Source organism: Ylistrum balloti, unplaced genomic scaffold (assembly GCF_031769215.1).
Source record: "Ylistrum balloti isolate Yb309-2 unplaced genomic scaffold, AGI_CSIRO_Ybal_v1 Utg369978, whole genome shotgun sequence".
Classification (NCBI taxonomy): domain Eukaryota; kingdom Metazoa; phylum Mollusca; class Bivalvia; order Pectinida; family Pectinidae; genus Ylistrum; species Ylistrum balloti.
Genome location: NW_026782067.1, coordinates 722500 through 750328, shown reverse-complemented (window position 1 = coordinate 750328; position 27829 = coordinate 722500). Strand labels below are relative to the sequence as shown.

The window sequence follows — 27829 nt, the reverse complement described above, 5'->3', positions numbered from 1 at the left end:
GGTCTTGTTTAATAGTGATTTCCATATATAGAAGGTCTGTGTACACCTGAGTACGTACGACCATTATAGCAGTACGGCTTCACCCGTCGATTTATTACTGATAGACTAATGCCGCTGGTGCACCAGCCAACATGATGTACGAAATGACAGATACCGACCACATCCTCACCAAGGCGAGGTACGGTAACCCTCGGAGACCCTTACTTATCTGTGGACTGGTAGCCTTGGTATTGGGACTCGTCTTTGGCCTGATCTTAGGTCGCTTTGGATTATGTCCGGATAACGAACCCGTACCAGCTCCACAGACAGATGGAGTGTTTCTACCCGGTGTTTCAAAACAGATTGTTCAAGATGGCGACCCATCGATTAGTGATTTACTCATCAATAGCATCAGTAGTGAAAACATCAGGCAATACCTACGGTAAGTTTAGAATCTAGAACGTTTGTTAGCCCTACAGGTCAATAAGCAAGGTCTATACATGTGTACAGTTTTACGATCAATGAATGGTAACTTGGCATATCAATAATTTACTAGAATGATAATGAAGCACTACTCAAGAGATGTTTTTTCTTACATACAGCCTGTTTACATTCTGTATGGTAATTTAATTCTGGCACCAACAAATGCATTAAATTACTTTTTTGTGATCAACCGGACCGTAACAGAACTCTTTTTTGAGATTGCAATCATTTTTAAACACAACATAAGCTGTACCTGTATATCTGTTTACCAGGTAAATAAATACCTTGCAAAATAATCTTGGTCCTGTATTACTCGGAAAAGGCCATACCCTCATTTATAAACCATATAAGATAGTTGAATGAATAGACATACACCACTATGGGACATGTATACAATTAACCCGGTGTTAAATACTTGTATTTATAGGACATTGGAAGTTGTAGGTTTGGCTGTTGTAAAACGAGCGGATAGGTGTGGTTTGCATAATGTGTGTTACTTAGTCTTAGTATTTCTCAATACTCAATAGAATTATCTTACTTGGGAACAGACCAGAACAACGTTGAAATTGTTGACATTGTAAACCGAGTCAAGATGTCAACTACGCCTTCACAAAGTATAGTTCACAAACAAAAAGGCTTTAAAACACGATGTCAAGCGCTCACTTTAGCTTACAAGTACAACTACAGATAACAAAGTATGTGAAAAAAAGGCAAAAGTCTCTGATATAACGCTGTAATTCTGGACTTCTGTGCATCATAGAGCAATACAGAAAACGTCACGCTAAAGAACACTACCGTGAACAAGACAAAATCCGACTGAAAATATCTAATTGGTATCAACATAGCAAAATAAAGATGAACGAAGGATATAGAAAGAGAATAAGTTGTATTTGTAATTATTTATATATATAAATATATTTAGAAATCACTTTTTCGTTCGATTTCATGTACACTTGAATAGAGTATTTGATACACGATTTGTTGTGCAGGGACCTGTCTGAGCTACCCCACCTGGCGGGTACGAAGGCTGACTACCGCCAGGCTAAAGACCTACACGACTTCTGGAGACAAGAGGGACTGGACGAGGTGTATATCACGCCGTATGACGTCCTACTGTCTTACCCCAATGTCACTGATGACGACATGATGAACAGGATAGAACTGATCAATGCCACTGGCGGGATAGTGTACCAGTCTCCTCTAAGGGAAGCCATTCTACATCCGAGTGAGAACAAAAGCGGTGTGGTGCCACCCTTCAATGCCTACTCTCTTCCAGGGGATATCACCTCGGTAAGTTGCTGTCGTTTAAAATGAGGACGAATATTGCCAAGTGTAATTAGAGATCTTAACATATCCAAATCAGCGTTGTTTACGTAAAAGGTTTCTACTTGTCCTGTCTCTGGTTGCCGAGACATCAGTAGAAGAATCGTCTGTTATTTATATAATTTCAGCCGACTGGATCGGTAACGATATAATTACTGATATGTATTTATTCTCTTTCATTTTTATGTTCACAGGAACGACTTTTCTACGTAAACTACGGCAGAGTAGAGGACTACAATGTTTTAATTACCAAGCACTCTGTAAACATAAATGGAAGCATCGTCATAGCACGTTACGGCAAGATATTCCGGGGGGACAAGGTGTGTATGATATTCCGGGGGACAAGGTGTGTATGATATTCCGGGGGACAAGGTGTGTATGATATTCCGGGGGAACAAGGCGTGTATGATATTCCGGGGGGATAAAGTGTTATGATATTGTCCAACAGTCTTCATCACTTCTGATGTTAGACAAGGTGTGTATGGCACTGTTCAACAGTCTTCATCACTTATGGTGTTAGACAAGGTGAATATGATATTCCGGGGGACAAGGTGTGTATGATATTGTCCAACAGTCTTCATCACTTCTGGTGTTAGACAAGGTGTGTATGGCACTGTCCAACAATCTTCATCACTTCTGATGTTAGACAAGGTGTGTTTGGCACTGTCCAACAGTCTTCATCACTTCTGGTGTTAGACAAGGTGTGTATGATATTGTCCAACAGTCTTCATCACTTCTGGTGTTAGACAAGGTGTGTATGATATTGTCCAACAATCTTCATCACTTCTGATGTTAGACAAGGTGTGTATGGCACTGCCCAACAGTCTTCATCACTTCTGATGTTAGACAAGGTGTGTATGGCACTGTTCAACAGTCTTCATCACTTCTGATGTTAGACAAGGTGTGCATGGCACTGTTCAACAGTCTTCATCACTTCTGATGTTAGACAAGGTGTGTATGATATTCCGGGGGGACAAGGTGTGTATGATATTGTCCAACAGTCTTCATCACTTCTGGTGTTAGACAAGGTGTGTATGGCACTGTCCAACAATCTTCATCACTTCTGATGTTAGACAAGGTGTGTATGGCACTGTCCAACAGTCTTCATCACTTCTGATGTTAGACAAGGTGTGTATGGCACTGTTCAACAGTCTTCATCACTTCTGATGTTAGACAAGGTGTGCACCCTAGATTCCTCAGTCTTCGTGTCTTTGAGACTTTTGAACTGTCTTTATCACTTCTGCTGTTAGACAAGGTGTGTATGATATGTCCAACAGTCTTCATCACTTCTGGTGTTAGACAAGGTGTGTATGGCACTGTTCAACAGTCTTCATCACTTCTGATGTTAGACAAGGTGTGCATGGCACTGTTCAACAGTCTTCATCACTTCTGATGTTAGACAAGATGTGTATGATATTCCGGGGGGACAAGGTGTGTATGATATTGTCCAACAGTCTTCATCACTTCTGGAATTAGACAAGGTGTGTATGGCACTGTCCAACAGTCTTCATCACTTCTGATGTTAGACAAGGTGTGTATGGCACTGTCCAACAGTCTTCATCACTTCTGATGTTAGACAATGTGTGTATGATATTGTCCAACAATCTTCATCACTTCTGATGTTAGACAAGGTGTGTATGGCACTGTCCAACAGTCTTCATCACTTCTGATGTTAGACAAAGTGTGTGTGGCACTGTTCAACAGTCTTCATCACTTCTGATGTTAGACAAAGTGTGTATGGCACTGTTCAACAGTCTTCATCACTTCTGATGTTAGACAAGGTGTGTATGGCACTGTTCAACAGTCTTCATCACTTCTGATGTTAGACAAGGTGTGTTTGATATTGTCCAGCAGTCTTCATCACTTCTGATTCACAATTAATTGCAAACTGGTGATGAAATAACAGGGCATGTTGCCTTTGCTTTCTTTTAGGTAGATATCTTTATGGAGACGGTATTTAACAAAATGTTTACAATCACAGTCAATCTAGTGGATATCCAGTATAAGGTATATGTTCATTGTAGGTGAAACTTGCAGCAGATCATGGCGCCGTAGGTATAATCATCTTCTCTGACCCAGCTGACTACACATTAGATGGCGACACTTCACGTGTCTATCCGGACGACTGGTGGCTCCCTCCGACGGGAGCACAACGGGGTACAACCTATCTTGGGATTGGGGACCCGTTGACTCCTGGCTACCCGGCAGTAGGTTCGTTAAAAAAGCAAACTGTTACCAGATAACTGAAGATGTTCACTCTAACCATTATAATTTCGTAACGAACTGATTGCGGTAAAGAATACTGTAAGTATGGCATTGGTGTATGTATTAATATTTATCTAGATTATCAATCGTGAAACCAATATTAGTATACCGCAAAACTCGTACTTGGAAACAAAGTGAGAAAGGACGCAGTTCAACCCTCAGTTTAACAATTACGCCTACAGAGACAGCTTTCCGACTGGAAGCGAACAGTTCCGAGGCCCAGCTTCCGACGATTCTAGCCCATCCTATCGGATATGGAATTGCGCAGAAGATCCTTGAGTAAGTGAATTTGTGTTTTTACTAAAGGTTAAGTATCGATAAGAATGTAGAAAACAGCAAAACTCAATGTATACATCATATCACCAGTGTATGTTTCTCTGTTTAGTGCGTTCATTGGTAGTACCCTCGCCAAGGCCATGACAAGTTAATGATGTTCTAGATGTACGGGTATGTTACATAAATAGATCATCCCAGAGAATTCCATTTTGTATAATTTAGACAGATGTCTGGCGATGAGGTAACAGAGGACTGGAAAGGCAAACTTAACCTTACCTACAGATATGGTGGCAAAATGAAGGAGAATGGATGGTATGTAACAACTTGAGAGTTACATAAGCAACATCAAGCTTTCTTTTAAGGCAATGGCAATTAAAATTTATCTGTTTGTTCGATATTTAAAATCATACTGTGTAATAAATCCTTTACTATAATGTGTTTGTACTGTTATAATTTGATATTGCAGGACGATTCGGATGTTTATTTCTACCCAGAACGAGATGCGCAGAACCTACAACGTATTTGGTATCATCCGGGGAGCTATTGAACCAGGTAATGATGTGTTCTTGCATCACCAATGCATATTTATGACCCATCAGATGACAGACTCGGTATTATCATGCTTGTAACATGATTCCAAGGTAATGAAGCTTACTGACAAAATGCAAAATTATCCGTACGAACTATTTTACGAATTACTGTATCATAATGATGCATAATTCATATATATGGAGTAAAAACATCCTCTGTATGTGTCTAAAAAATTAAGTTTCCAGTTACAATATTTAAAGGTTAAAACATGAACCTGTGCATTTTGCCTGATAAAACACATGTGGTACTGTTTTAATCTCAAAAGGAGGGGAAATAGAGCGATGTATCAATATCATACGGAAAAACATATTCACTTTGTATTATACATATTTGCTACATATTATAAATAATAAATTTATCTCAGACAGGTACGTGTTAATGGGAAACCATAGAGATGCGTGGGTGTTTGGCGCCATTGATCCATCAGGTGGTACGGCCGTTATGAAAGAAATCTCCAGAGTAATGGGCAACTTGGTAAAGCAAGGTAAACCAGTTTGAAGTGATTTTTCATATCAATGCATACGAATTGTGCAAATATTACCCAAACTGGTCAAACTAACGATGTCAACACAAAGGTTAAAAACTGGAAACAGGGAAACCTCTACCGGTCACGTGATCCCGAGATTCTGATCACGTGATTTCATTATGACAGTAACATGGAATAATGGATCAACAGTCGTATTACACATATCGTTATCTTTTTTTCTAGCGATTAGTTATCTCCTTGGTGACAAAGAACCTATTTAAGAATTTAAGCATCGTATATCTGTCTAACGACAATCAACACACCTAGAAACATAACACATTTTTGTCGTTAATCATTACACTCAAGTTCACAAGTGCATTAGACCGGGAACTGTCAAATATTTGAGGCTTGGTCGTTTTGACTATAAAGCTGAACACTACACGAACTACTTCATAACAAGAGAGTGTGAGCAAAGTGATTGTAACAAATTTCAGTATTCTGTAAGATACAATCTAGTAGCCAAGTGTTTGGTGGTAAAGCCGAAGTCTGCGTGGTGTGGAGGTTTATTTAATACGACAATCGTAGAAGTATTAATCCCAACAAAGCTGGTTGTGGACCACTGTAGCTGATCGACGGCTGGACAGGTGTAGGTGTCCCGACTATGTACTGCTACCACTTGTGATTTGGGATTCCTTGAACAAAACGTAATACGAAAGCAGCTATGTCAAGTAGCGCAGTTATAGTTTAAATTTTTCGTAGAATGAAAAACAACATTAATACTGTTATTGATTTCTAATTGACTGTGCAAATCAATCAACTCCAGCATCACATCCCTCGATAAAGCACTTATATATCAAGCAGTGCATACCATCAAGATATCAATTTGTACTGAAGGCCCATAGAACGACGAAATTGCTGAATGATGCAGTTTCAGTCATTTGTCCGAATTATGATTTCCCTATAAACATTGTTAAATCACTTGTGCCCACTAAAGTTTACATCAGCAGTTGTGATGGGACATGAATGTATATATATCCTGACAGCGTACCTCTGTTTTCGACATGATTTCGGTATATAACTTACCATCGATATTTCTATTCTTTGTAGGGAAATGGCGGCCTCGTCGTACTATCATATTCTGTAGCTGGGGTGCGGAGGAGTATGGACTTATCGGCTCCAGTGAGTGGGTTGAGGTAATTATATAAGGCAGTGCCGACTCTACTTATCAGAGGTGTGGAGGTGTGATAATTGAATCGGACTAAAACTTAACAATTAATTTCCAAAGCGATCTGGGTGAAAGGAATATACAGGTTAAATGAAATATACGATGAGATCTTAAATTTATCTTGATTTTCATTTTGTTAATTTGGGGCATATAACAGTGACATAACATTATCAGTTTAATCAAGTACATCAGGGTCTTTATATGACCTTCTGTTTATAGCAATACGTGAAGAGCCTGGCTGCCCGATCCCTGGCTTACGTTAACGTGGACATCGCCGTGGAAGGTCTGTATTGCATCCTACATTTGATAGATACCGTATAGACTAGAACAATATACATGTATATATATATATATAAATCCATGGAAACGTTCATGTACAACTGTTGTGTCTTAAACAATACACAAAGATTTCCCGGCAACAATAGCAACGTTGTATGAAGCATATTTACATTTTATGGAACTAATTCTGCTTTTAACGGAATGAGAATTGTAGGGACTCTGACATTATCAGAAATTCCCCATTGTAGGGACTCTGACATTATCAGAAAATGCCAATTGTAGGGACTCTGACATTATCAGAAAATGCCAATTGTAGGGACTCTGACATCATCAGAAATTCCCAATTGTAGGGACTCTGACATTATCAGAAAATGTCAACTGTAGGGACTCTGACATCATCAGAAATTCCCCATGGTAGGGGCTCTGACATTATCAGAAATTCCCAATTGTAGGGACTCTGACATTATCAGAAATTCCCAATTGTAGGGACTCTGACATCATCAGAAATTCCCAATTGTAGGGACTCTGACATTATCAGAAAATGCCAATTGTAGGGACTCTGACATTATCAGAAATTCCAAATTGTAGGGACTCTGACATTATCAGAAATTCCCAATTGTAGGGACTCTGACATTATCAGAAAATGCCAATTGTAGGGACTCTGACATCATCAGAAATTCCCCATGGTAGGGGCTCTGACATTATCAGAAATTGTCAATTGTAGGGACTCTGACATCATCAGAAAATGCCAATTGTAGGGACTCTGACATCATCAGAAATTCCCCATGGTAGGGACTCTGACATTATCAGAAATTGTCAATTGTAGGGACTCTGACATCATCAGAAATTCCCCATGGTAGGGGCTCTGACATTATCAGAAATCGCCAATGGTAGGGGCTCTGACGTTATCAGAAATTCCAATTATAGGGGTTTATGAATATACTTTGTTATTAATGGTTGACATGATTTTAAAATGTTCGAGAACTGTAAATTGTTCGTAGAATATGGGCATTTTCCAATTTTTTTCAGTTCATGAATATAAGAAATGGGTACAAAGAAACAAATAAAAACCAAAAATACAAATTAAAGAAACATAACCATGTTAAACAGTACACTGGTATTTGTGTATATGTCAGTAATTATTCGAGAAAAACCATTGAGAAGCCGAATCATAGATCGTCTCGTAAATTTGACGTTTGTGTGTGTTGTATGTACCAGGAAACTATACGGTAGCCATATATGGAACTCCACTTATGTATCACAGTCTGTACGACGCTACTAGAAAGGTACTGCTTTGTATATCATCACTGGTATATTGCTTACTAACCTACAATCATTTATGTGTGTACTGTGAAGATGAAGTTCTATGCAATAAAACATAACACTAAATGTAAAGTCAGGGTACTTATACAGAAATGGAGTCCATCATTTTCTTTAGCCAAATCTCGATATTATTTTCGGTATAATGAAAAGAATTTTCTGGTCAATTATTTCATGAATAACATTTTTTTTTAATGCTAGAACAGACTTCTTTCTAACGAGACGAGACTTTGATACTGTCCTGTAGAGTCTTGCGATAATGTCATATTTCCAGGTGGAAAATCCAAATCCAGAGGACATTGCCAAAGGGATGAAGACAGTGTATGATAAATGGGTCTACACCAGTGCAACAAATAGCTCTTCCAGACCAAAGTACGTATGTCGTCGTAATTGAGTCCCAGCCAGAAATACTTGTAATGCTTGTTTTAGCCTGTATAGTGATAACGAATCATGATATAGTATTGTACAAATAATATATCTATAGTATACCAGATAAGTGTTCGTGCGACAAGAAAAAAATAGAAAGGATTAAAAAAGATACAAAAGGGCCAATTCTGCCTTTCCCGCTTGACTGATTTATCTCGATAACATAGACAACATTCCTAGTCAAATTACCAAGGCAGTCTGTCTTTCTTTATACACACTTGCCACGTAACATCTTCTACATCTTCTTAACAATAGAAGTACTTACCACATATACTTATCCGTTAGACAATGGGAACGGTCCAGATCACAATCGCTACCACTAATCCATGAATCGTAAGCTCACAATGTTAACCTAGACGTAAAATATTTCTATGGAAATAAGCTATGTATCAAGTACAGTGATTCAAACACGATGAGATATGACAAAATGGGTTAACACTGTTTATCTTACCATTAGAAAACACACGGCGTCTCCAAATTCAGTAACTACTTTTACAAAAACTCCTAACTAGAGAATTTATAGCGCATTCCGTCAGATATCATACATTTCAGAATTTTGAGCAGGTACGAACCAAACTTCCGATAATGTCTTAGTCACATGCACTGATATGAAATATAACAAATTTTACATGGAAATTACCGTTGAATTGTCTCTACCATGTGATTCCTCGGCAATAGTCGTGGAAATAAAATATAAAACTGCGTGATGAATAACTGTTAATCATGTAATCACTGACAGAATTCCATCGCTTGGAGCCGGGAGTGATCATGCCAAGTTTGTGCAGTTTGTTGGACTTCCTTGTGTCGATATGTCTTACTCGTACGATACGGTAAGTGTTTGTTGGACTTCCTTGTGTCGATATGTCTTATTCGTACGATACGGTAAGTGTTTGTTGGACTTCCTCGTGTCGATATGTCTTACTCGTACGATACGGTAAGTGTTTGTTGGACTTCCTCGTGTCGATATGTCTTATTCGTACGATACGGTAAGTGTTTGTTGGACTTCCTCGTGTCGATATTTCTTACTCGTACGATACGGTAAGTGTTTGTTGGACTTCCTTGTGTCGATATGTCTTATTCGTACGATACGGTAAGTGTTTGTTGGACTTCCTTGTGTCGATATGTCTTATTCGTACGATACGGTAAGTGTTTGTTGGACTTCCTCGTGTCGATATGTCTTACTCGTACGATACGGTAAGTGTTTGTTGGACTTCCTCGTGTCGATATGTCTTATTCGTACGATACGGTAAGTGTTTGTTGGACTTCCTTGTGTCGATATGTCTTATTCGTACGATACGGTAAGTGTTTGTTGGACTTCCTCGTGTCGATATGTCTTACTCGTACGATACGGTAAGTGTTTGTTGGACTTCCTCGTGTCGATATGTCTTACTCGTACGATACAGTAAGTGTTTGTTGGACTTCCTTGTGTCGATATGTCTTATTCGTACGATACGGTAAGTGTTTGTTGGACTTCCTTGTGTCGATATGTCTTATTCGTACGATACGGTAAGTGTTTGTTGCAAATGTCGGAGGCCTAATAATAATTCTAACATGACAATTATCATTACATTATTTCCACCTTTGTGTTATTCGAGCTTCAGATTAAAATAGTATTGAACGAAATGAATTATCTAATAATTTATGGACCAGAGCCTTCAGAGATTGTATAAATTACAATTATATATTGATCTCCGTTGTATTATTGCATTTGTTTTATTCTTTGCAGGGAACTCCTTGAAATGTTTTTTTTTTTTTCATGTTTTGCCGAAGTTTGATCGAACTCGAGTTAGAATATTTGGTTGAGAAGTCGGTATTTTCTTTGTTGTTTTTGCAGAAGAAGTATGATTTAGGCTCCTATCCACTGTATCACTCTGTGTACGAAACTTTCTACGCAGTGGACAAGCTCATAGACACAGGATTCAAGGTAAATTTCTCATTTGACAGTACTGAACAATCAATTATCAAGTTTATGACAGCCGCCAAACACTGTCTGATTGTGAATGTCCTCCTATCTTGCAAAACGGTTTTTTTTTTTTAGAATATTCATTCTAGTGCAGAATTTATTAATAGTTATTTTTACCAAAAACATTTATTTGAAAGGAACTCAGTAATCATATTAAAACTTACTACACTACACTGAACACAATAATTTATGTATGGGGTGTAACCAATGTTAGGCTCCATAGATAGTAAATTAAATACAATACCTACGCCGAGGCAAGAACGACACTTGTGAGGAAACAGAACATAGTAACTAACCTAACGGGAAAGCCGATGACTATAAATGCTCTCTCTCATCATACAATATTTTACAGCACCACAAAGCCCTGGGCCAGGTAGTTTCTGAAGTTTGTCGAAACCTGGCGGACAGTCTCATCATTCCCTTCGATGTAAATGACTTTGCTGACCAGCTTGAAAACATGGTCAGCAGCCTTGACAACGAGTACGGTAAACTACTCAGAGACAATGGAGTTCGATTTGGTGCGTATTTTCAAATGCTTAGTCTAGACTGTGTTCAATATATAGTCAAATCGTGTACGTGATGAAATAATCTTATTCTGTTATTTAATATTCGAACCTACTATATCATCACAATTACATTGTAGAACTGTAACACAGGGTCTATTTTTTCAAGTAGATGACCTCTTACAATGTCTTCCAACTTACCGCTTTGTTAATATGTGGCTTCGAAAGCATGGTAATGTATGGATATATAGAATACTTATATATATATATATATGCTATGTAATACTCAGCGTTACGTTTGTGGACATTTATTTGGCTTAAATCATAATTATTGTTGGCAAACAATGGTGCCATTTGGAAAACTAGGTACAACTGTTTCATTTCGGTGTTCGTTTTCAACAGAATGGCTCCAACAAGCAGCGCAAAATTTCACAAATGAGGCCAAAAGGTTCACTGATCTGGTAAACAACGTCAACAAAAATGAGTAAGTGTCAAGAATGTCATTCCTACAATCTAAATAAAGGGCGTGTCTAATAAATCAACACGTGGGAAGGAACATGTGTGTTACTTGAGACTTCTTACAGTACAGAAACAACACAGAATGTACGAACATGACAACAGAATCTCAACACAAAATTAAATTGTATGAAACTAGGGCAAAATAGGAACAGATAAAAGGTTGACAGGGAGACGTGAAAAAGTACAAGGATAATAAGTCCATGTGAGGATTACACTCCTCTGCTTCGTTGACGATACCGCCATGTAATTAGTGGTCAATCTAAGTAGGCAGTGTCACGTTCTGAAGTGAGACAAAGGTCAACCGCAGCGGAATAACCAGGCAAATTTACGAACACCAAACACGTCCGACTTTACATTGCACACGGAAAACAAAATATTTTGCAATAAAATTATTGGGACGACAGTCAAAATTCTTCCTTATCGTCACCAGCCTACAGCTCTCGAATTGTTGCCATGAATTTGTCGACATCTTGCTCGGTAACTTGGTCATGATGTTGGCAGCATGACCTTGATTAGCCAGCTCAACTACGACATGCACACACCATCATCAGTCAAAGAACATTCACCAGCTTCTTTCGACTATTCATTTTACCAGTAACCGTCAGACTTCGAATATTCAAATGTGGTAAAGATGGTCGAATTAGATTTTGATATTCGCGTCTAGGGGTCCATCAGCTGTTAAAGGTCATTTGAAAGACACCAAAGGTCGGTTAGTGAGCCGACATGGACACTTAGCTTGCATTGTTTTAAATCATGCACGATTATCGTACAAACGAAAGTAAACAATTTTAGTGGCTGGTTTTCTTTTCATTTGTAGTCCTTTTGCCATTCGACAAATCAATGACCAGCTGATCCAGTTGGAAAGAGCCTTTATGGATCCCGCTGGACTTCCGAACAGACCTCTCGCTAGGTGTGTACTTTTTATTTTTCTGTTCCATTGAGGAAATTTGAATGGAAAAATCAAGGCATAAAAACTGCAGCTTTTAGTTATTTCTCCAAAACATTAATAAGTGACTTTCGTTTGATCTGATGGATAGTAAGCTCTTTTGGTGGACTTGTATGTCGTTACAATGTATTATACGAGTATAATTTCATGTGATTATTATTCTCCGTTTCATGTTTACATTTTATTCACTTAGTGCCTACAATCAGTTAAAAAAAGTAACTTGGAACTATTTGCTATTGACAATACTGTAAAGATCCCACTACGAGTTTAAGACCCTATTGACAATATTGTAAAGATCCCACTACGAGTTTAAGACCCTATTGACAATACTGTAAAGATCCCACTACGAGTTTAAGGCCCATTTGACAATATTGTAAAGATCCCACTACGAGTTTAAGGCACTATTGATAATACTGTAAAGATCCCACTACGAGTTTAAGGCCCTATTGATAATACTGTAAAGATCCCACTACGAGTTTAAGGCCCTATTGACAATATTGTAAAGATCCCACTACGAGTTTAAGACCCTATTGACAATATTGTAAAGATCCCACTACGAGTTTAAGACCCCATTGACAATATTGTAAAGATCCCACTACGAGTTTAAGACCAATCCACCCTGTTTGGCAATGAGTGTATTATTTTTGTACCCACAGACACATCTTGTTTGCCGCGAGCAGTGTAAACACCTACTCGGGAAGCAGTTTCCCTGGGCTGGTCGACGCTCTATTTGAGATTGAGAAATTGCCTTCTGCTGACCACGCACGAAGATGGAATGTGGTCAAGAAACATTTCTCTGTCATTGTGTTTACTGTAGGGTCGGCTCAGTCTACTCTCCGGGAAGTCACAAAGTTCATGCCGGACTGATTGGAGCAGCAGCAAAAAAGAACAAAATGTATGTTCCATACGATCTCATCATGTTAGCAGACAACTTAAACAACGATTGTTACTTTCATTTCTTTCATCAGAATACAATTTTGGCGCTTGGTCGGACCAATTTAGCTCAGAGAATGCCATATTAAAACTGAAATTATAACTTTGGCTCAGAGAATGCCATACTAAAACTGAAATTATAACTTTGGCTCAGAGAATGTCATATTAAAACTGAAATTATAACTTTGGCTTAGAGAATGCCATATTAAAACTGAAATTATTACTTTGGCTCAGAGAATGTCATATTAAAACTGAAATTATAACTTTGGCTTAGAGAATGTCATATTAAAACTGAAATTATAACTTTAGCTCAGAGAATGCCATACTAAAACTGAAATTATAACTTTGGCTTAGAGAATGTCATATTAAAACTGAAATTATTATGTTGGCTTTGAGAATGTCATCAGACATAAAAAATGAAGGATATTTGTATTGTGCAATATATTAGTACAAAGTTCATGACATGATTTTAAACATTCCTGTGAGAAATATATTTTGAGGTAAAATATTACTGTATGGAGTGCTACTTACTACGTATTATTTGTCTAAGCTCTATCAGTTTATTAATGTTTGTTACTCAGAACACCGGAGAACCTTTATCATATTATTAACTGGATATATATTGATGTGTTTGTGTGACAGTAATGACTGTAAATGAGAGAGCAAGCAAATGTGATATCGCATGAAAGTAAACTGTGCCATTATGTACAGCAATATGCTGTCGGGTGAAAGATGGAGAGAAAAAGATTAAAAATAATAAATTCAATGAAAAACACTTGAAACTCAAAATTAGTATCTGCAGTAAATTGCAATATATCTTTAGTGTATGTTTGTTGAAATCACAAGATTTTAATTCAACTGGAATGTGACGAGTTGGTGGACTTTCTTTACATTTGTCTTTAAAGCTATTATATAGATTTTATTAAGTTTGAAATGATATCTATGTAAATTACCCCGTTGTTCTACATGTAAAGTGACGAACAGAAACGTATAGATATGATAGCGAGGGTCACTGATGACACTATAACAGGAATCAATGGCCTTAGTCTCTCTGTAACAGAGTCAGTAATATTGGTCACTGACAGCACTGTAACCATGGTTATTGGCAGCACTGTAACGGGAGTCACAGGCCAAAATTCCTCTATCTGTAGCCGATGGCGAGTCAGTACTAGCCAAAAACCCCTGTCTATAGCCAGGTCAGCAGTCATTGTAATAGGAGTGACTGGCTAAAGTTCCCCTGTCTTTAGCTGAGTCAGTATGAAGGTCACTGTAACAGGGGTCACTGGCAAAAGTACCTGTCTGTAGCCAAGTCAGGATGAAGTGTCATTGTAATAGGAGTGACTGGCTAAAGTTCCCCTGTCTTTCGCTGAGTCAGTATGAAGGTCACTGTAACAGGGGTCACTGGCAAAAGTACCTGTCTGTAGCCGAGTCAGGATGAAGTGTCAACGTAATAGGAGTGACTGGCCAAAGTACACATGTCTCTAGCCGAGTCAGGTTGTAGAGCCACTTGCAGCACTGTATGGGAGTCACTGGCAGAAGTACCTGTCCCTTGCTGAGTCAGTCAAGATGAGTTACTGACTTCACTGTAAAAAGGCTGAAGTCACTGGCAAAAGTATACATGTCTCTATCAGTAACAATCATACATTCTTGGAAATATTTCAACATCAATAGAATATAATTCCCCTTCTTTTTATGTGACTGTAAAACAGACTATCACCTGTGGCCTCAAACATCCCCAAAACAATACACAATACTGTAATATGAGACTCCAACAATATTTATTATCTTAATGTCCTTATTTGGTAATGAAATAGACCTTATTGTTGTAGTATTTATTACCTCTGAGACATAATATTTGTGATTTTGTATGACACAATTTTTAACTTTTTTACTTAAAACATTATATGTACCATACATCAGCTAGTTAGCATAACCAGATAATGTGCAATAGACACGTTGATATCTAACAACATATGTACATATACTAGCATTTCAAAATAATGTACATATTCAATGTTGTGTAGCAACTATTTTCAAATGTAGTTGACCTTATAAGTGCACCTGCTCTTTAAGCACATGCCCACTTTATGGAAAAGTGGGTGGGAGGTGCACAAAAACTTTCATTTCACTGTTCTAAATTCTGTCCTCTAACTTGTATCTTCCATAGAAATGCTAGGATTTTATCTGCAATTCAATTTATGTTTTTTGTCATTACAAGGTTTTGTACCTCAACACTTTTCTTTGTAAATAGCTTGATTAAGAACAACCCTCTAATGATTTTGTAAATGTGCACTTATAAGGTCTACAATGATATTCATTTGTCAGCATAAACAAAAAAAATAATTCAAGCAGCATATCAATACATATGACAAGGACACAATAATAAATGTGTTTCACTGTATAGACAACCTATTTGTGGAATCTTCACTTTATGTGTCAAACACCAGCAAATTCATGAGATTGATAGTACATCATACAGAATGTGAAAGTTAATTTTGTATACAGAAAACATGAAGGTAAGAATTTTTTAATTAGATAAAGGGAAATGAAATGTATCAAAATATATACTGTACTTGTTCTTATAGCCAAAGACAGATTCAGACATTAATCAGTATATACCCACCACTAAGGCAAGAGATTTCTTAATAAACGTCAAAAAGACTAATGTTTTCTGTCTGTGTTCAAGATACACACAACCTGTCTCACTGAACATGTGTGTGCTGATGACATCAGAATCAGGATGGTCAATATGTATAAAGCCTCAAGCATCAGATTAATTACAGAAGTCCTTGGATATCTGTTTACAGTGGAGAAATCATATACACCCAATCTTCAGACATCACTCCTTGACACAGAAATTTTACTGGCAGGTACTTACAAACTTACATTATCATATTATAGGACATATAAGTTCCTCATCTAAAGATGTTTACAATAGAAAGTTGCATTTAGAAATTATGTTAGAAACTATTATAAATCCTACTTAAAAATAGAATTATCTCTGACATAATAATACACGTAGCACTTACAAAATTTAAGTAAACATTAAGAACAAACAGAATTGATATTTCTTAATTAAATAAAGCAACATTATAATCTCCCATGTATGATGACCTATATTTTGGATACCTCAGAAATGTCCGGAGTATCATGTATAAGTGCTGTACATTAGGAAAGTTTAACATTAAGATGTTTTCCAACAAAAAAGCCATAAATATGATAAACTGAGATGGATTCATGTGGAACATATGATGGAGTTATTACATTGATCCAAGGGATTCAGAAAATAAATATCATCAAAAATGATTATTATTCCAAGATCATAAAGAAATCAACACAGATGAACATGGTATTTTCTTGACTATTTCAGTTTATATGATTTCATTTGAGTCTATATGCTGACTGAAGAAATTACAATCAAAACTCACAAGCAAGTTGACAGAATTGGCCTTTATGCCGATTCATAATGAAAAATGAACAAAAATTTATATATTTGCATTAATTTTTTTTCAACTACAAAAAGACATGGTCCCGCAGGTAATAACAACTTAATCTACATACTCTGGAACAACCAGTGCTATGAAAAAGCACCTAAGTGATAAGGGCCATAAAAAGCATGTACCTACAGGTATGTACTCACTACCAAACCTACCTATAGGTATGTACCTTCAGGACCACTCATACTACTAGTTAGTACTCATGACCACACCTACATACAGGTAAGTACTCATAACGACACCTAACTACAGGTAAGTACTCATGACCACGCCTACATACAGGCAAGTACTCATGACCACTCCTACATACAGGTAAGTACTCATGACCACACCTACATACAGGTAAGTACTCATGACCACACCTACATACAGGTAAGTACTCATGACCACTCCTACATACAGGTAAGTACACATGACCACACCTAACTACAGGTAAGTACTCATGACCACACCTAACTACAGGTAAGTACTCGTGTCCACACCTACCTACAGGTATGTACTTACGACCACACCTACCTATAGATAAGTACTAATGACCACACTTACGTACAGGTAAGCACTTAGGGCTATACCTACTTGTAGGTCAACATTCAGAGATATACATTCCTACAGGTAAGTCAACACTGTACATGCATTTACAGGTAAAAGACCCAAGTTCAAGCAGGTATCAGCACTATACATACACCTGCCCTGAAGCCAGACGGTCCATAAATGGTGCAACAATTTCACTTGTTGCAAAATTGAATATTAGTCCAAAGGTAATGGATATGGGAAGAGCTGGCAGAGCCTTCTTAAATATTGCCAGCAACAGTAGAGTAAAACACAGCCCCTGTGGGATAAAAGATGACACAATCATTTTAAAGACATAAACATATACATAAAAGGAGAAAAAGATGAATCAATATTAACATACAGCCCCTGTGGGGGAGAGAAGAACAAATGATAGTAACACGCAGCCGTTGTAGGAGAGAGGGAAAACAGTTTATCTCATATCATGATATGCAACTTTTTAACAGAAAGAATACAGCATACATTTGTTAATTGTTGAATTTTCAAACACTTACTATTAAAATGGCGACAAAACATGCAAGGGTAGTGTTCCAGTCTCCATAAGATGAGGCTTTTCCTACCAACACACTGTAGAAGATGAAGTCCCCGAGACCAAGCTTTATTCCTCCTGAAACACAGCAAAATTATACAGCTACATCTACATACTATCATTACCCCTAACAATATATTACACTACACTTGACCAGCAGTATCAAACTGATGGACTAATTCTCTTTATTTAAAACTGGAATCAGAACATGCATCCTGACCCAGGAATAACAGACTTACGTTCTTCATCCTGCTGAGTTGAGTTCTGTGTCTCGCGAGAATTGCGGGAAGCAGTTTGTTGTGTTGGTCGACTGGTAGTTGTTGGTCGGGGCCTATCACTCAAGGCTGCTACTGCATTTCGAGCCTGAATTAAATATGACAATCTATCTTATACGTTTTCAAACATAATGCTTTCAAACAGCTGTATTTCTCTCTACATGAAATAAAGAAGATTTTTGTTATCAGAAGCTGACTTGAATTTAAGACAAAATCACAATCATTAAAATGTTTACCGGTCTGGAGTGGGGAAAACTGTAAATATAAAGCATTTTGATATCTTTGATTATATAAAGTTAGAAAGCGTGTTAGGGTTAAGTCAAAATCATGTATGCATGCTACTTAACATCAATGGGCACACGAAAAAAAGACTGCATAATGGGTATGCATAATTGTTATTATCAATTTGTATTCAATCCATTTTGGGTCGTAAAATATGCTGCTGCGCAGTATATCTTGAGCATTGGCAACTAGCAAGACAGGAAACTACCTATTGGGGTAAAGACAGTGGCCTGTTTGGGACAATGAAAACTAGGATGATTATGACTATCTTTTAAAACCCTTACATGCCTGTTTCATTTTATTCTCTTTCACTTTGGATATGATGAGGAAGAAGCCATGAACACATGTCTGTTTGTGTAATGGCTGATGTCAATGTTGACATATCGGTATGTGTAGTGTGGATTGAGACTTATAACTACAGATTTATTATTTATTGAAATTGGGACTCATTAGTTTTAATGAAGCATATCTACGAGTCTTACATTTACTTATTCGTCATGATAAATAGCCTTGGTGTTATGATCTATATATATAATATATAGAGTAAAACACCATTTCAGACTTTTAATATTGTTGATGTGATGTGTTAACTGAATATTCAGATCAATTTCTTACCTTCAGAAGGTAGTTTTGGACTGAATTTTTGGATGTGCAAATCATGTCAGTAGAAACATATTTTCAGCATTTTCAATCCCATAAAGTACATGCGCATATTTCTCAGATTTTATGGTAAACTATTCTATAACCTATTTGTTGTTTATTATCCTTATCTAAATTCACAGCAGTTAACTTTTGGGGAATCGTTTTATGAAAAAGAAGTTTGGTTTATGGTATGTATGAATAGTGTAAGGGCCTTAAGATGTTATTTTCCTGTTTGTGGTGAGTAGAATCATATGTAAACAACAAAAGCACAGGTATCCTGCCTATTTAGAAAGTAAGAATATTATAAGACTGTTACAAGCAATGTTGATAAAAACATCAACAAATATTACTCACTGTCAGGATTCAAATCAAAGTAGAAGTAGCATTCTAAAGATTATCTTAAAGGTAAGCGACTCTTATCCATGTGGAGTACCTAGGACACTAAAAATGTTATTCTAACAATGTTAACTCCTTTTTAATTATATTACCTCTGCAGAATCTGTACTACTTCGGGCAAAAATTTGTTCTTGTGTGGCATTTGAAGTTAATCCACCTTCTTCATCTTCAGACGCATTGTCTGTTGTTGAACTGGCTCCACCTGTAGCTCCTTTAATATAATTAACAGGTAATGTTTAATATGATTCTGTTAAAACACTCATCAAAAGTGATTTTAAAAGAATTTTTGATGTAAAGGATGATCAACAAGTAAAGAAAATGAACTTTAATTAACAATTTAAGTTTTGTTGATTGGTTTTATAAAAATGTTCAAAATGTTTAAATTGCTAAATGTTTCTATTTCATTTAATATACATGCCCATAATCAATTTTTTTTTGAAAATCAGACACAAGGAAACAAATTGTAAAATCAACACATTATTATTTACAAACATAGAAATATGCAATTATAAATTTAAAATTTGAATGTTTAGACATAAGAAAGATATGGTGTAGAATGTTTTGTTTTGCTCCAATAAGATTTCATAAAAACACCTCACCATCTGCTTGTGTGTCTTTCTTTGATTTCTTTGATTTTTTCTTTTTTGTTTGTCCTTCTGCCATTCCAATGCCAACAGTCCAGATCATGGTAGCTGTTCAAGAAAATTCAATTAAAAGACTTACATGTCATCAACTGTACAGATTTGCACTGACTAGATAAAGTATGTTTGAGAAATCTGAAACTGCCCGTATAATGGTAACTTTATTAGAAAATGTTTTCATCAGTAAAAAAAAAACTTTCAGGCCTATCAATCATTTTTCATTTAGAAGCATGTATAAAGTAACTGGTTGTCTGGGTAAGGTAACACCAATGTCTGTTTGTTTTAGGATGGGTTTTCCTAGTACATACCTGTAATGGGTAGAATTTGTGCACAGTATCTACCCTGATTGGGAGCATTATGATAAACAATATATATAGTTATCTCTAAAGACAAAGCAAAGAAACTATATAAAATGATCAAATGATATCATCGATCGTTTCACCAAAGCTAGAAATGACTACAAAGTGAAAATAAGTACTAAAGCGGAGTTAGAAAGCCACAATTTCACATCTAACATTGTCAGTAATGAAATATTGTTATTTTAACACATACAAAATGAAAACATCATTGGAGTGTAGATATTTTGTTCGTACTGATCCACAAAAACACCTATTCATCAAATGTATCAGTTGATCATCCAACTGGGACTAGGTCCAGCCATACCTAATGTAAGTTCCCAGATTATGGGGCAATGCTAACAGACTTCTTTTTGATTAAGTCACAAATTGTATACAAGTATTAGTTTCTTCATTTCACCAAGACATTTTTACTGTATAAATTTTTTTCTGTATTCAGTTGGACATGCACAGTGTAAATGCTGAAAGTGAACGGAATGGTAAAAGTAATGTACAGAATGGCATTGGTTTAATTATATCTAAGTCCGGACAGGTCAATTTAGTTCACTTCCACAAAACGGACCCTCCTTAAATTGGCCAAATATTAATGTCCCCTGCATGGTAGGTTTAGAGAGTTACACTCTTGAAAGCAGACAATTTATATGAAGTCTGGACATAACTCCCCTATTACAAGTACAAAACAACTAGTTAAGGACCTTCCAGGGGACATAACTCCCCTATTACAAGTACAAAACAACTAGTTAAGCACCTTCCAGAGGACATATCTCCTCTATTACAAGTACAAAACAACTAGTTAAGCACCTTCCATAGGACATAACTCCCCTATTACAAGTACAAAACAACTAGTTAAGGACCTTCCAGAGGACATAACTCCCCTATTACAAGTACAAAACAACTAGTTAAGCATCTTCCAGGGGACATAACCCCCCTATTACAAGTACAAAACAACTAGTTAAACACCTTCCAGAGGACATACCTCCCCTATTACAAGTACAAAACAACTAGTTAAGCACCTTCCAGGGGACATAACTCCCCTATTACAAGTACAAAACAACTAGTTAAGCACCTTCCAGGGGACATAACTCCCCTATTACAAGTACAAAACAACTAGTTAAGCACCTTCCAGGGGACATAACTCCCCTATTACAAGTACAAAACAACTAGTTAAGCATTTTCCAGAGGACATAACTCCCATATTACAAGTACAAAACAACTAGTTGCCCTAATTGCCACACTACATATACAAAATGGCTAGTTAACCTAATTGCCACACTACAAGTATAAAACAGCTAGTTAAGGACATCCAGGAGGACATAATTCCCATAATACATACATGTTTGAAATAACTTGTTAAGAATGTTTATAAGGGCATAAATCAACTTTACATGTACAAAATACAAATTAAGGAAAATTTCAGGGAATGACTTCAGCGTCACAAAGTATTTGGTAAACAAAAATGACTAAATAAATCACATCTTACAACAGAACTTAAAGTAGTTAAACTGAAAACAATGGATAACACATATTGTGTGGGACATACACGAGTATATAAGTAACACATATTGTGTGGGACATACACGAGTATATAAGTAACACATATTGTGTGGGACATACACGAGTATATAAGTAACACATATTGTGTGGGACATACACGAGTATATAAGTAACACATATTGTGTGGGACATACACGAGTATATAAGTAACACATATTGTGTGGGACATACACGAGTATATAAGTAACACATATTGTGTGGGACATACACGAGTATGTAAGTAACACATATTGTGTGGTACATACACGAGTATGTAAGTAACTCATATTGTGTGGTACATACACGAGTATGTAAGTAACACATATTGTGTGGTACATACACGAGTATATAAGTAACACATATTGTGTGGTGCATACACGAGTATATAAGAAACTCATATTGTGTGGTACATACACGAGTATATAAGTAACACATATTGTGTGGTACATACACACATACATGAGTTTATAAATAACACATATTGTGTGGTACTTACACGAGTATATAAGTAACACATATTGTATGGTACATACACGAGTATATAAGTAACACATATTGTGTGGTACATACACGAGTATATAAGTAACACATATTGTGTGGTACATACACGAGTATATAAGTAACACATATTGTGTGGTACAAACACCAGTATATCAGTAACAAATATTGTGTGGTACATATACGAGTATATAAGTAACACATATTGTGTGGTACATACACGAGTATATAAGTGCAGGAAATATTGGTTCATTCCTCTTCTGGGCAGTCTCCACCAACATCCGCAGCGGCCCCTTGGGACAAAGTACAGCCACTAAGTCTGAAAAGGGAGCACAACCATATAGAAAGCTGTCTGATAAATCAAAATGAATGACATATCAAATGGACTATCAATTACAAATTACGTGGAATTGTCCCAAAACACCTGGAAACAAATCAAAAGATAAACAGATTTCTGTAACAGTTCTTAATGATTTTTGTCTCTGCTTACACTAATATCTAAACTAGACAATTTTTTTTATAAGCATATATATATCAAACTTTTGAAACAAGAAGAACAGAACTTCCTCTAGTCACAAACACAACCACTTATATTGGACCCTTAAAAAGCATCATACAACAACAATTACATTAAGTACTTAACAGTAAATTAGTCAAGATGGCCACTATACCTAGAAAAACATGGGTACCTACCCCAAATGACCATAACTCCTAGTAGGACCCAAGTAGTCCAATCAGGCAGGTACTTGATGAAGATGAGGGACATGAGAGCAGAGATGATGATGAGGTAGGCCTGTTGGAGGATAAGTGGACCCTTCCAGTGGATACAAATCATTCCCATCACTCCAAAGTTCCAGATCAGCAAGGCAACTGTGATGTAGTCTATTGGTACATTGTATGCCTGCAGCACCACTCTGTAATAACAATCAAGGGGATTACAACTGCTGCACTGACATTGGTTTAAATATGCTAGACAGAAGTCTGAATTTACCCATTCAGCTGATTTTTCAAACTGCTTGAAACAATTTCTCATCTTTTCCAATGATGAGTCATTGCTTTCATTTAAGCATATCCATCATTTTTTTTATTGAATGATTAAAACATGTGTTTAATACTTAGACATAGGAGTATATACCTGCATTGTATGATTACTTCACTATATCACACTGTTTTTGGAATCATGACTATACAATTCATATCAGTGTCAAATGGAAGATCAGAATGACACAATGAGTTTAATGATATCTTCAAACTTTAATGTAACACAACAGCATTCCATGTAGTGATTTTTCAGGCTGTTACCTCAACTAAAATTCTAAAATGTGTTTTAAAAAGCTCAACTTTTTGAAAGAAATATTACTGTACACAGGTGAAATGTTATGTTTCTAGTTGACAGAGATGATAACAGTAATGATAAGGACAACATTGATGTAAGAGATAATTTATGTAGCACTACACTCAAGGCTATTAAAATTTCATGCCACTGTGTCATATAGACAGATAGGTATATATTTCTCTGTCAAATATGACAATTTTTTTAACTTTAGTACGAAGTTTAGCCAAGTGTCAACCTGGATTTTGAAAACATTAACATGCTTGAAGATTATCTATCTGAATTTTAAAATTAATCTAATTTCCATATCAGATAAACAGCCACTCTTTCTTGTGTATTTAAAAAATTACTTACTCAATATACAGATAGGAGAATAAAAACAACAGCATGAGAGATGAGCCCACCAGCCAGCCATGTATGAACTTGTAGCACCTGTATTTGTAGAGGAGGAGTAGGAATATTGTCATGACAATCACCACCCCCAGAAGAATCATCGCATTAGCTAATGACTGCCATACTTTTGTCCCTGTGGTTGAGTCAGCCTTATCACCGTCATGGAATGGAGTATAGATTCTGTAAAATCCAAACTTATCAGGTAACACATGATCAACTCTGAAGTTGTATAATGATTACAAATTCTTATAAATTTCATCTGATTCAACTGATAGTACAAATAAAATAAATTTAATCAAGGAATTATTTAATCTTTTATCTCTATAAACCTTTTGCCATTTCTTTTTTCTCCAATATCAGAATAATGATATAAACAGTATTAAATAATTCTAAAACAGTAGGATCCCACTTCATACCCTTTGTGTACATTGAATGTTGTAATATCCTAAAATTTTGAGAATTAAATGTCACTTATACCAGTATCCGTCTTAATTTATCTTTACATGGCTTATAATTTTTTTCAAAAGACTGGCATCTTTTCAGGGGCATATCATTTTTGAGTTGCAAGCTGATTGAGGCATATCATCAAGATTTGATTCTTTAATGATACAGAGTTGCCTCCCATTGTTCTAATCAAATCTCATTTTCATCAGCATGTGTCAATGAAAATGAAAAAAAAAGATAGAATTTGAAGTTATATGAAATAAACATTTCTAAATCAATGGAACTAGGATTCTGAAGCAAATACAGGAATTTTTATACAAACACTGTACCATACATTTGTGACCATTTACATAGTGCATGAAGCCACCCAGATCTTACACTCTTTCAAACAAAAAATTCTCAAGAGATCATCCTGGTATGTCATTACAAACTGGTGAGTTATTTTCAAAATACTAGCAGAGTTTGAAGCTTTACCAATTTGGAAAATAACAGATTTCAATTTCCCAGCATTTTGAATGGTGATCACATCATTGAAAACAAGGCTATGTACATACTGAGCCAATTATCTAAAGTGTTGTACATGGACTAATCTACTCTGACTGCCCTGCATGTAAACACAGTGTGTAATAAGATGGTTGAAAGTCTCAAAGTGACAAAATGAAATATGCAAGAGTTCTGGAGTCCAAAGGAAGGGATCTGATACCAAGATAACATGTACTTATATTAAACATATTAGGATAAATAATTAACTTGTCTGTTTTATTTATTGAAGAGAAAACATAACTGACTTTAACCAATTTCCTATTCACTGATAGAAAATAGTTCATATTTTGAAAGTGATTCTTCTAATGAATATAACCTTAAATCACAGGGTTTTACTTGTTTCGGACACTTTGCAAGTCATTACCATTTCACAAAACTATTAACAATAAAGCTAAATGGAAAATATACCAATGATTATGTAACTTGAATGTAACTCCTTTATAAAAAAAATAGTAAGATATGTTCTCAGCAAGACTAAATTACCACTTTGCAGCTGTGGCCTTGAACCTTGGAAATCAGATGGTAAACTTACAAATAGCCAGACTTCTTTGTGTAGAAGGTGACAGAGCTGATAGAGGCAACCACCACTATCATACACACGGTGACAGGAGCAAATAACATGATGACATGTTTTGCTCCATACAGCATCACCTCATCTTCATCTTCCTCTGTGTCACCACTGGTGCCACGCCGTCTTTGTGGCTGACGTGCAGGACGAATCTCTGTCCTGGTTTCATCTGTCTCATCCTCGTGATTCGCGTCCTGTAAAAATTCAACAATGATGGAAATTACCTGTAAATAATAAGTGTAATTAATATCCATATACATAGTAATTATAAATAAACGTACAGCTGTACTATGTAGTGATATAATACAAATGCTGTACATCAAATCACCAACATACATTAAAGCATGGTTGATCATTTGACCATAATGTACGCATATTTAGAGCAAATAATGTTTTGTGGTTAAATGTTTACTTATATGAAATAAAAAGGAAAAATAACACAATGAAATTTGGTTGATTGATTAAGTCCATTGTATATTATTTTGTTAATTAATACAAGTATTAGTAAATACATTCTAAAATGAGAAAATTTCTGTAAGACATAAGTCTCACTAATGAATTTATAGAAGCTATCAACTTTGACGTTTGACACTTCATAACACTGACCTATGATCATGTTATCATCATGACATGGGGAATGTCATGTTATGATACAAGTTATGGGGTAAACATGAAACAAATTTATTGAAAGATCAACAGGATGAGATAGGACAGACATGGGTAACACTATGTAACCCCCTCTTAATAAACAAGGGTGGAATAAAACAGTACAGCCTTCCTTTCTAAAGATGAAAAAGAGAGAAAGAAAAACAAGACAAGGAAAGCTGACAAAATGACTATAAATGAAATAGGAAAATGAATCAGGATTAAATGATATTTTCAGTGTAGTTAAGTGTACATTTCAGATTATATTTTCAGTATCAACAACATAATTTTATAGTAAAATATAATGAAATAATTTAATACACATATGTAGATAAAGAAACAGATAGAACTTCGTATGATATAATGTACAATGATAGAGAGACAGAAATGCATTCATGAATAGATGTATATGTTGACTTTTGCATGAAAACAAGTTCAAGTAAAGACTTGAGTTAGTCCATATCATTAAATGTATCCTTTGTTAATATTGTCTTATGTCTATTTTTGCGGGATTGTTTCCGTTACCACTCATTATTAATCGAATTTGCTATAGTTTTTAGTGGGTGTACGTATACTCGAATTTCACAGACTAGTTGAATTATTATTTTTTTACCATACCATTCCGATGCCATTTTCTTGATTATCTCTGTTACGGGCTTCCCCCAAGTCCTCATATTCCTCCCGGGTAACGGGTTGAGTCCTCCTACCCTGGTAGGTTGTCCCGGCAGACATCAGTGGCCTGGTTTCCCCGGCTGAATCGGACGAGTCGGACTCACTCACTTTTCTACTCATGCAGTCAAAATGGAATACAGATTGTTACGTTGACTACATCAGGGGCGATATATCAGCAGATACAAATGTGTCAGTACAATAGTCAATTAACTTCCTTAAACACCCGTAATCTGTTCAATGCAAGGAAGTGTATGTTATGGTAAGCTTTGTCCCCAACTCAGTGACGAAAATGGGTGAGTCATCTATTTGTTTCATTAAAACAAACTCATGGTTTCTGACGGTCTGTTGTGTCGGGAAATCAATAACAAGTTATTACAGCGATGCGAACATCAAAAAGTAAAGACTACATCTATCCTTTAAAACTATATTCACATCCACTCGGCTGTCTTCCTTGTCCGGAAGTAGGAGATATCTCATGACACAAAAGAGCACTGAAGGGAGATAACTTGATAACT

The 27829-nt window shown here is 36.2% G+C and overlaps 2 protein-coding genes across 2 annotated transcripts; one reads left to right on the top strand and one right to left on the bottom strand.

Annotated features, from left to right (window-relative positions):
• The first annotated feature begins 131 nt into the window (after nt 1–131).
• LOC132547780 (putative N-acetylated-alpha-linked acidic dipeptidase) lies at nt 132–13431 on the top strand. The gene is made up of 18 exons (XM_060211580.1): nt 132–421; nt 1452–1752; nt 1980–2105; nt 3810–3996; nt 4233–4329; nt 4549–4638; nt 4793–4878; nt 5282–5401; nt 6491–6576; nt 6828–6891; nt 8106–8173; nt 8482–8579; nt 9373–9463; nt 10468–10557; nt 10949–11114; nt 11502–11583; nt 12436–12528; nt 13221–13431. Exons 1-18 carry the CDS (start codon nt 132–134, stop codon nt 13429–13431), a joined length of 2346 nt encoding a protein of 781 aa, XP_060067563.1.
• Nucleotides 13432–15256: 1825 nt separating this feature from the next.
• LOC132547787 (presenilin-1-like) lies at nt 15257–27757 on the bottom strand. The gene is made up of 10 exons (XM_060211590.1): nt 27261–27757; nt 25962–26191; nt 24404–24622; nt 23410–23630; nt 22937–23035; nt 20288–20380; nt 19781–19899; nt 18333–18456; nt 18059–18171; nt 15257–17823 (listed from the first exon to the last, which is right to left on the bottom strand). The coding sequence occupies exons 1-10, from the start codon at nt 27432–27434 to the stop codon at nt 17668–17670; spliced, it is 1548 nt and encodes a 515-aa protein (XP_060067573.1). The 5' UTR covers nt 27435–27757; the 3' UTR covers nt 15257–17667.
• Between the last annotated feature and the right edge of the window lie 72 nt (nt 27758–27829).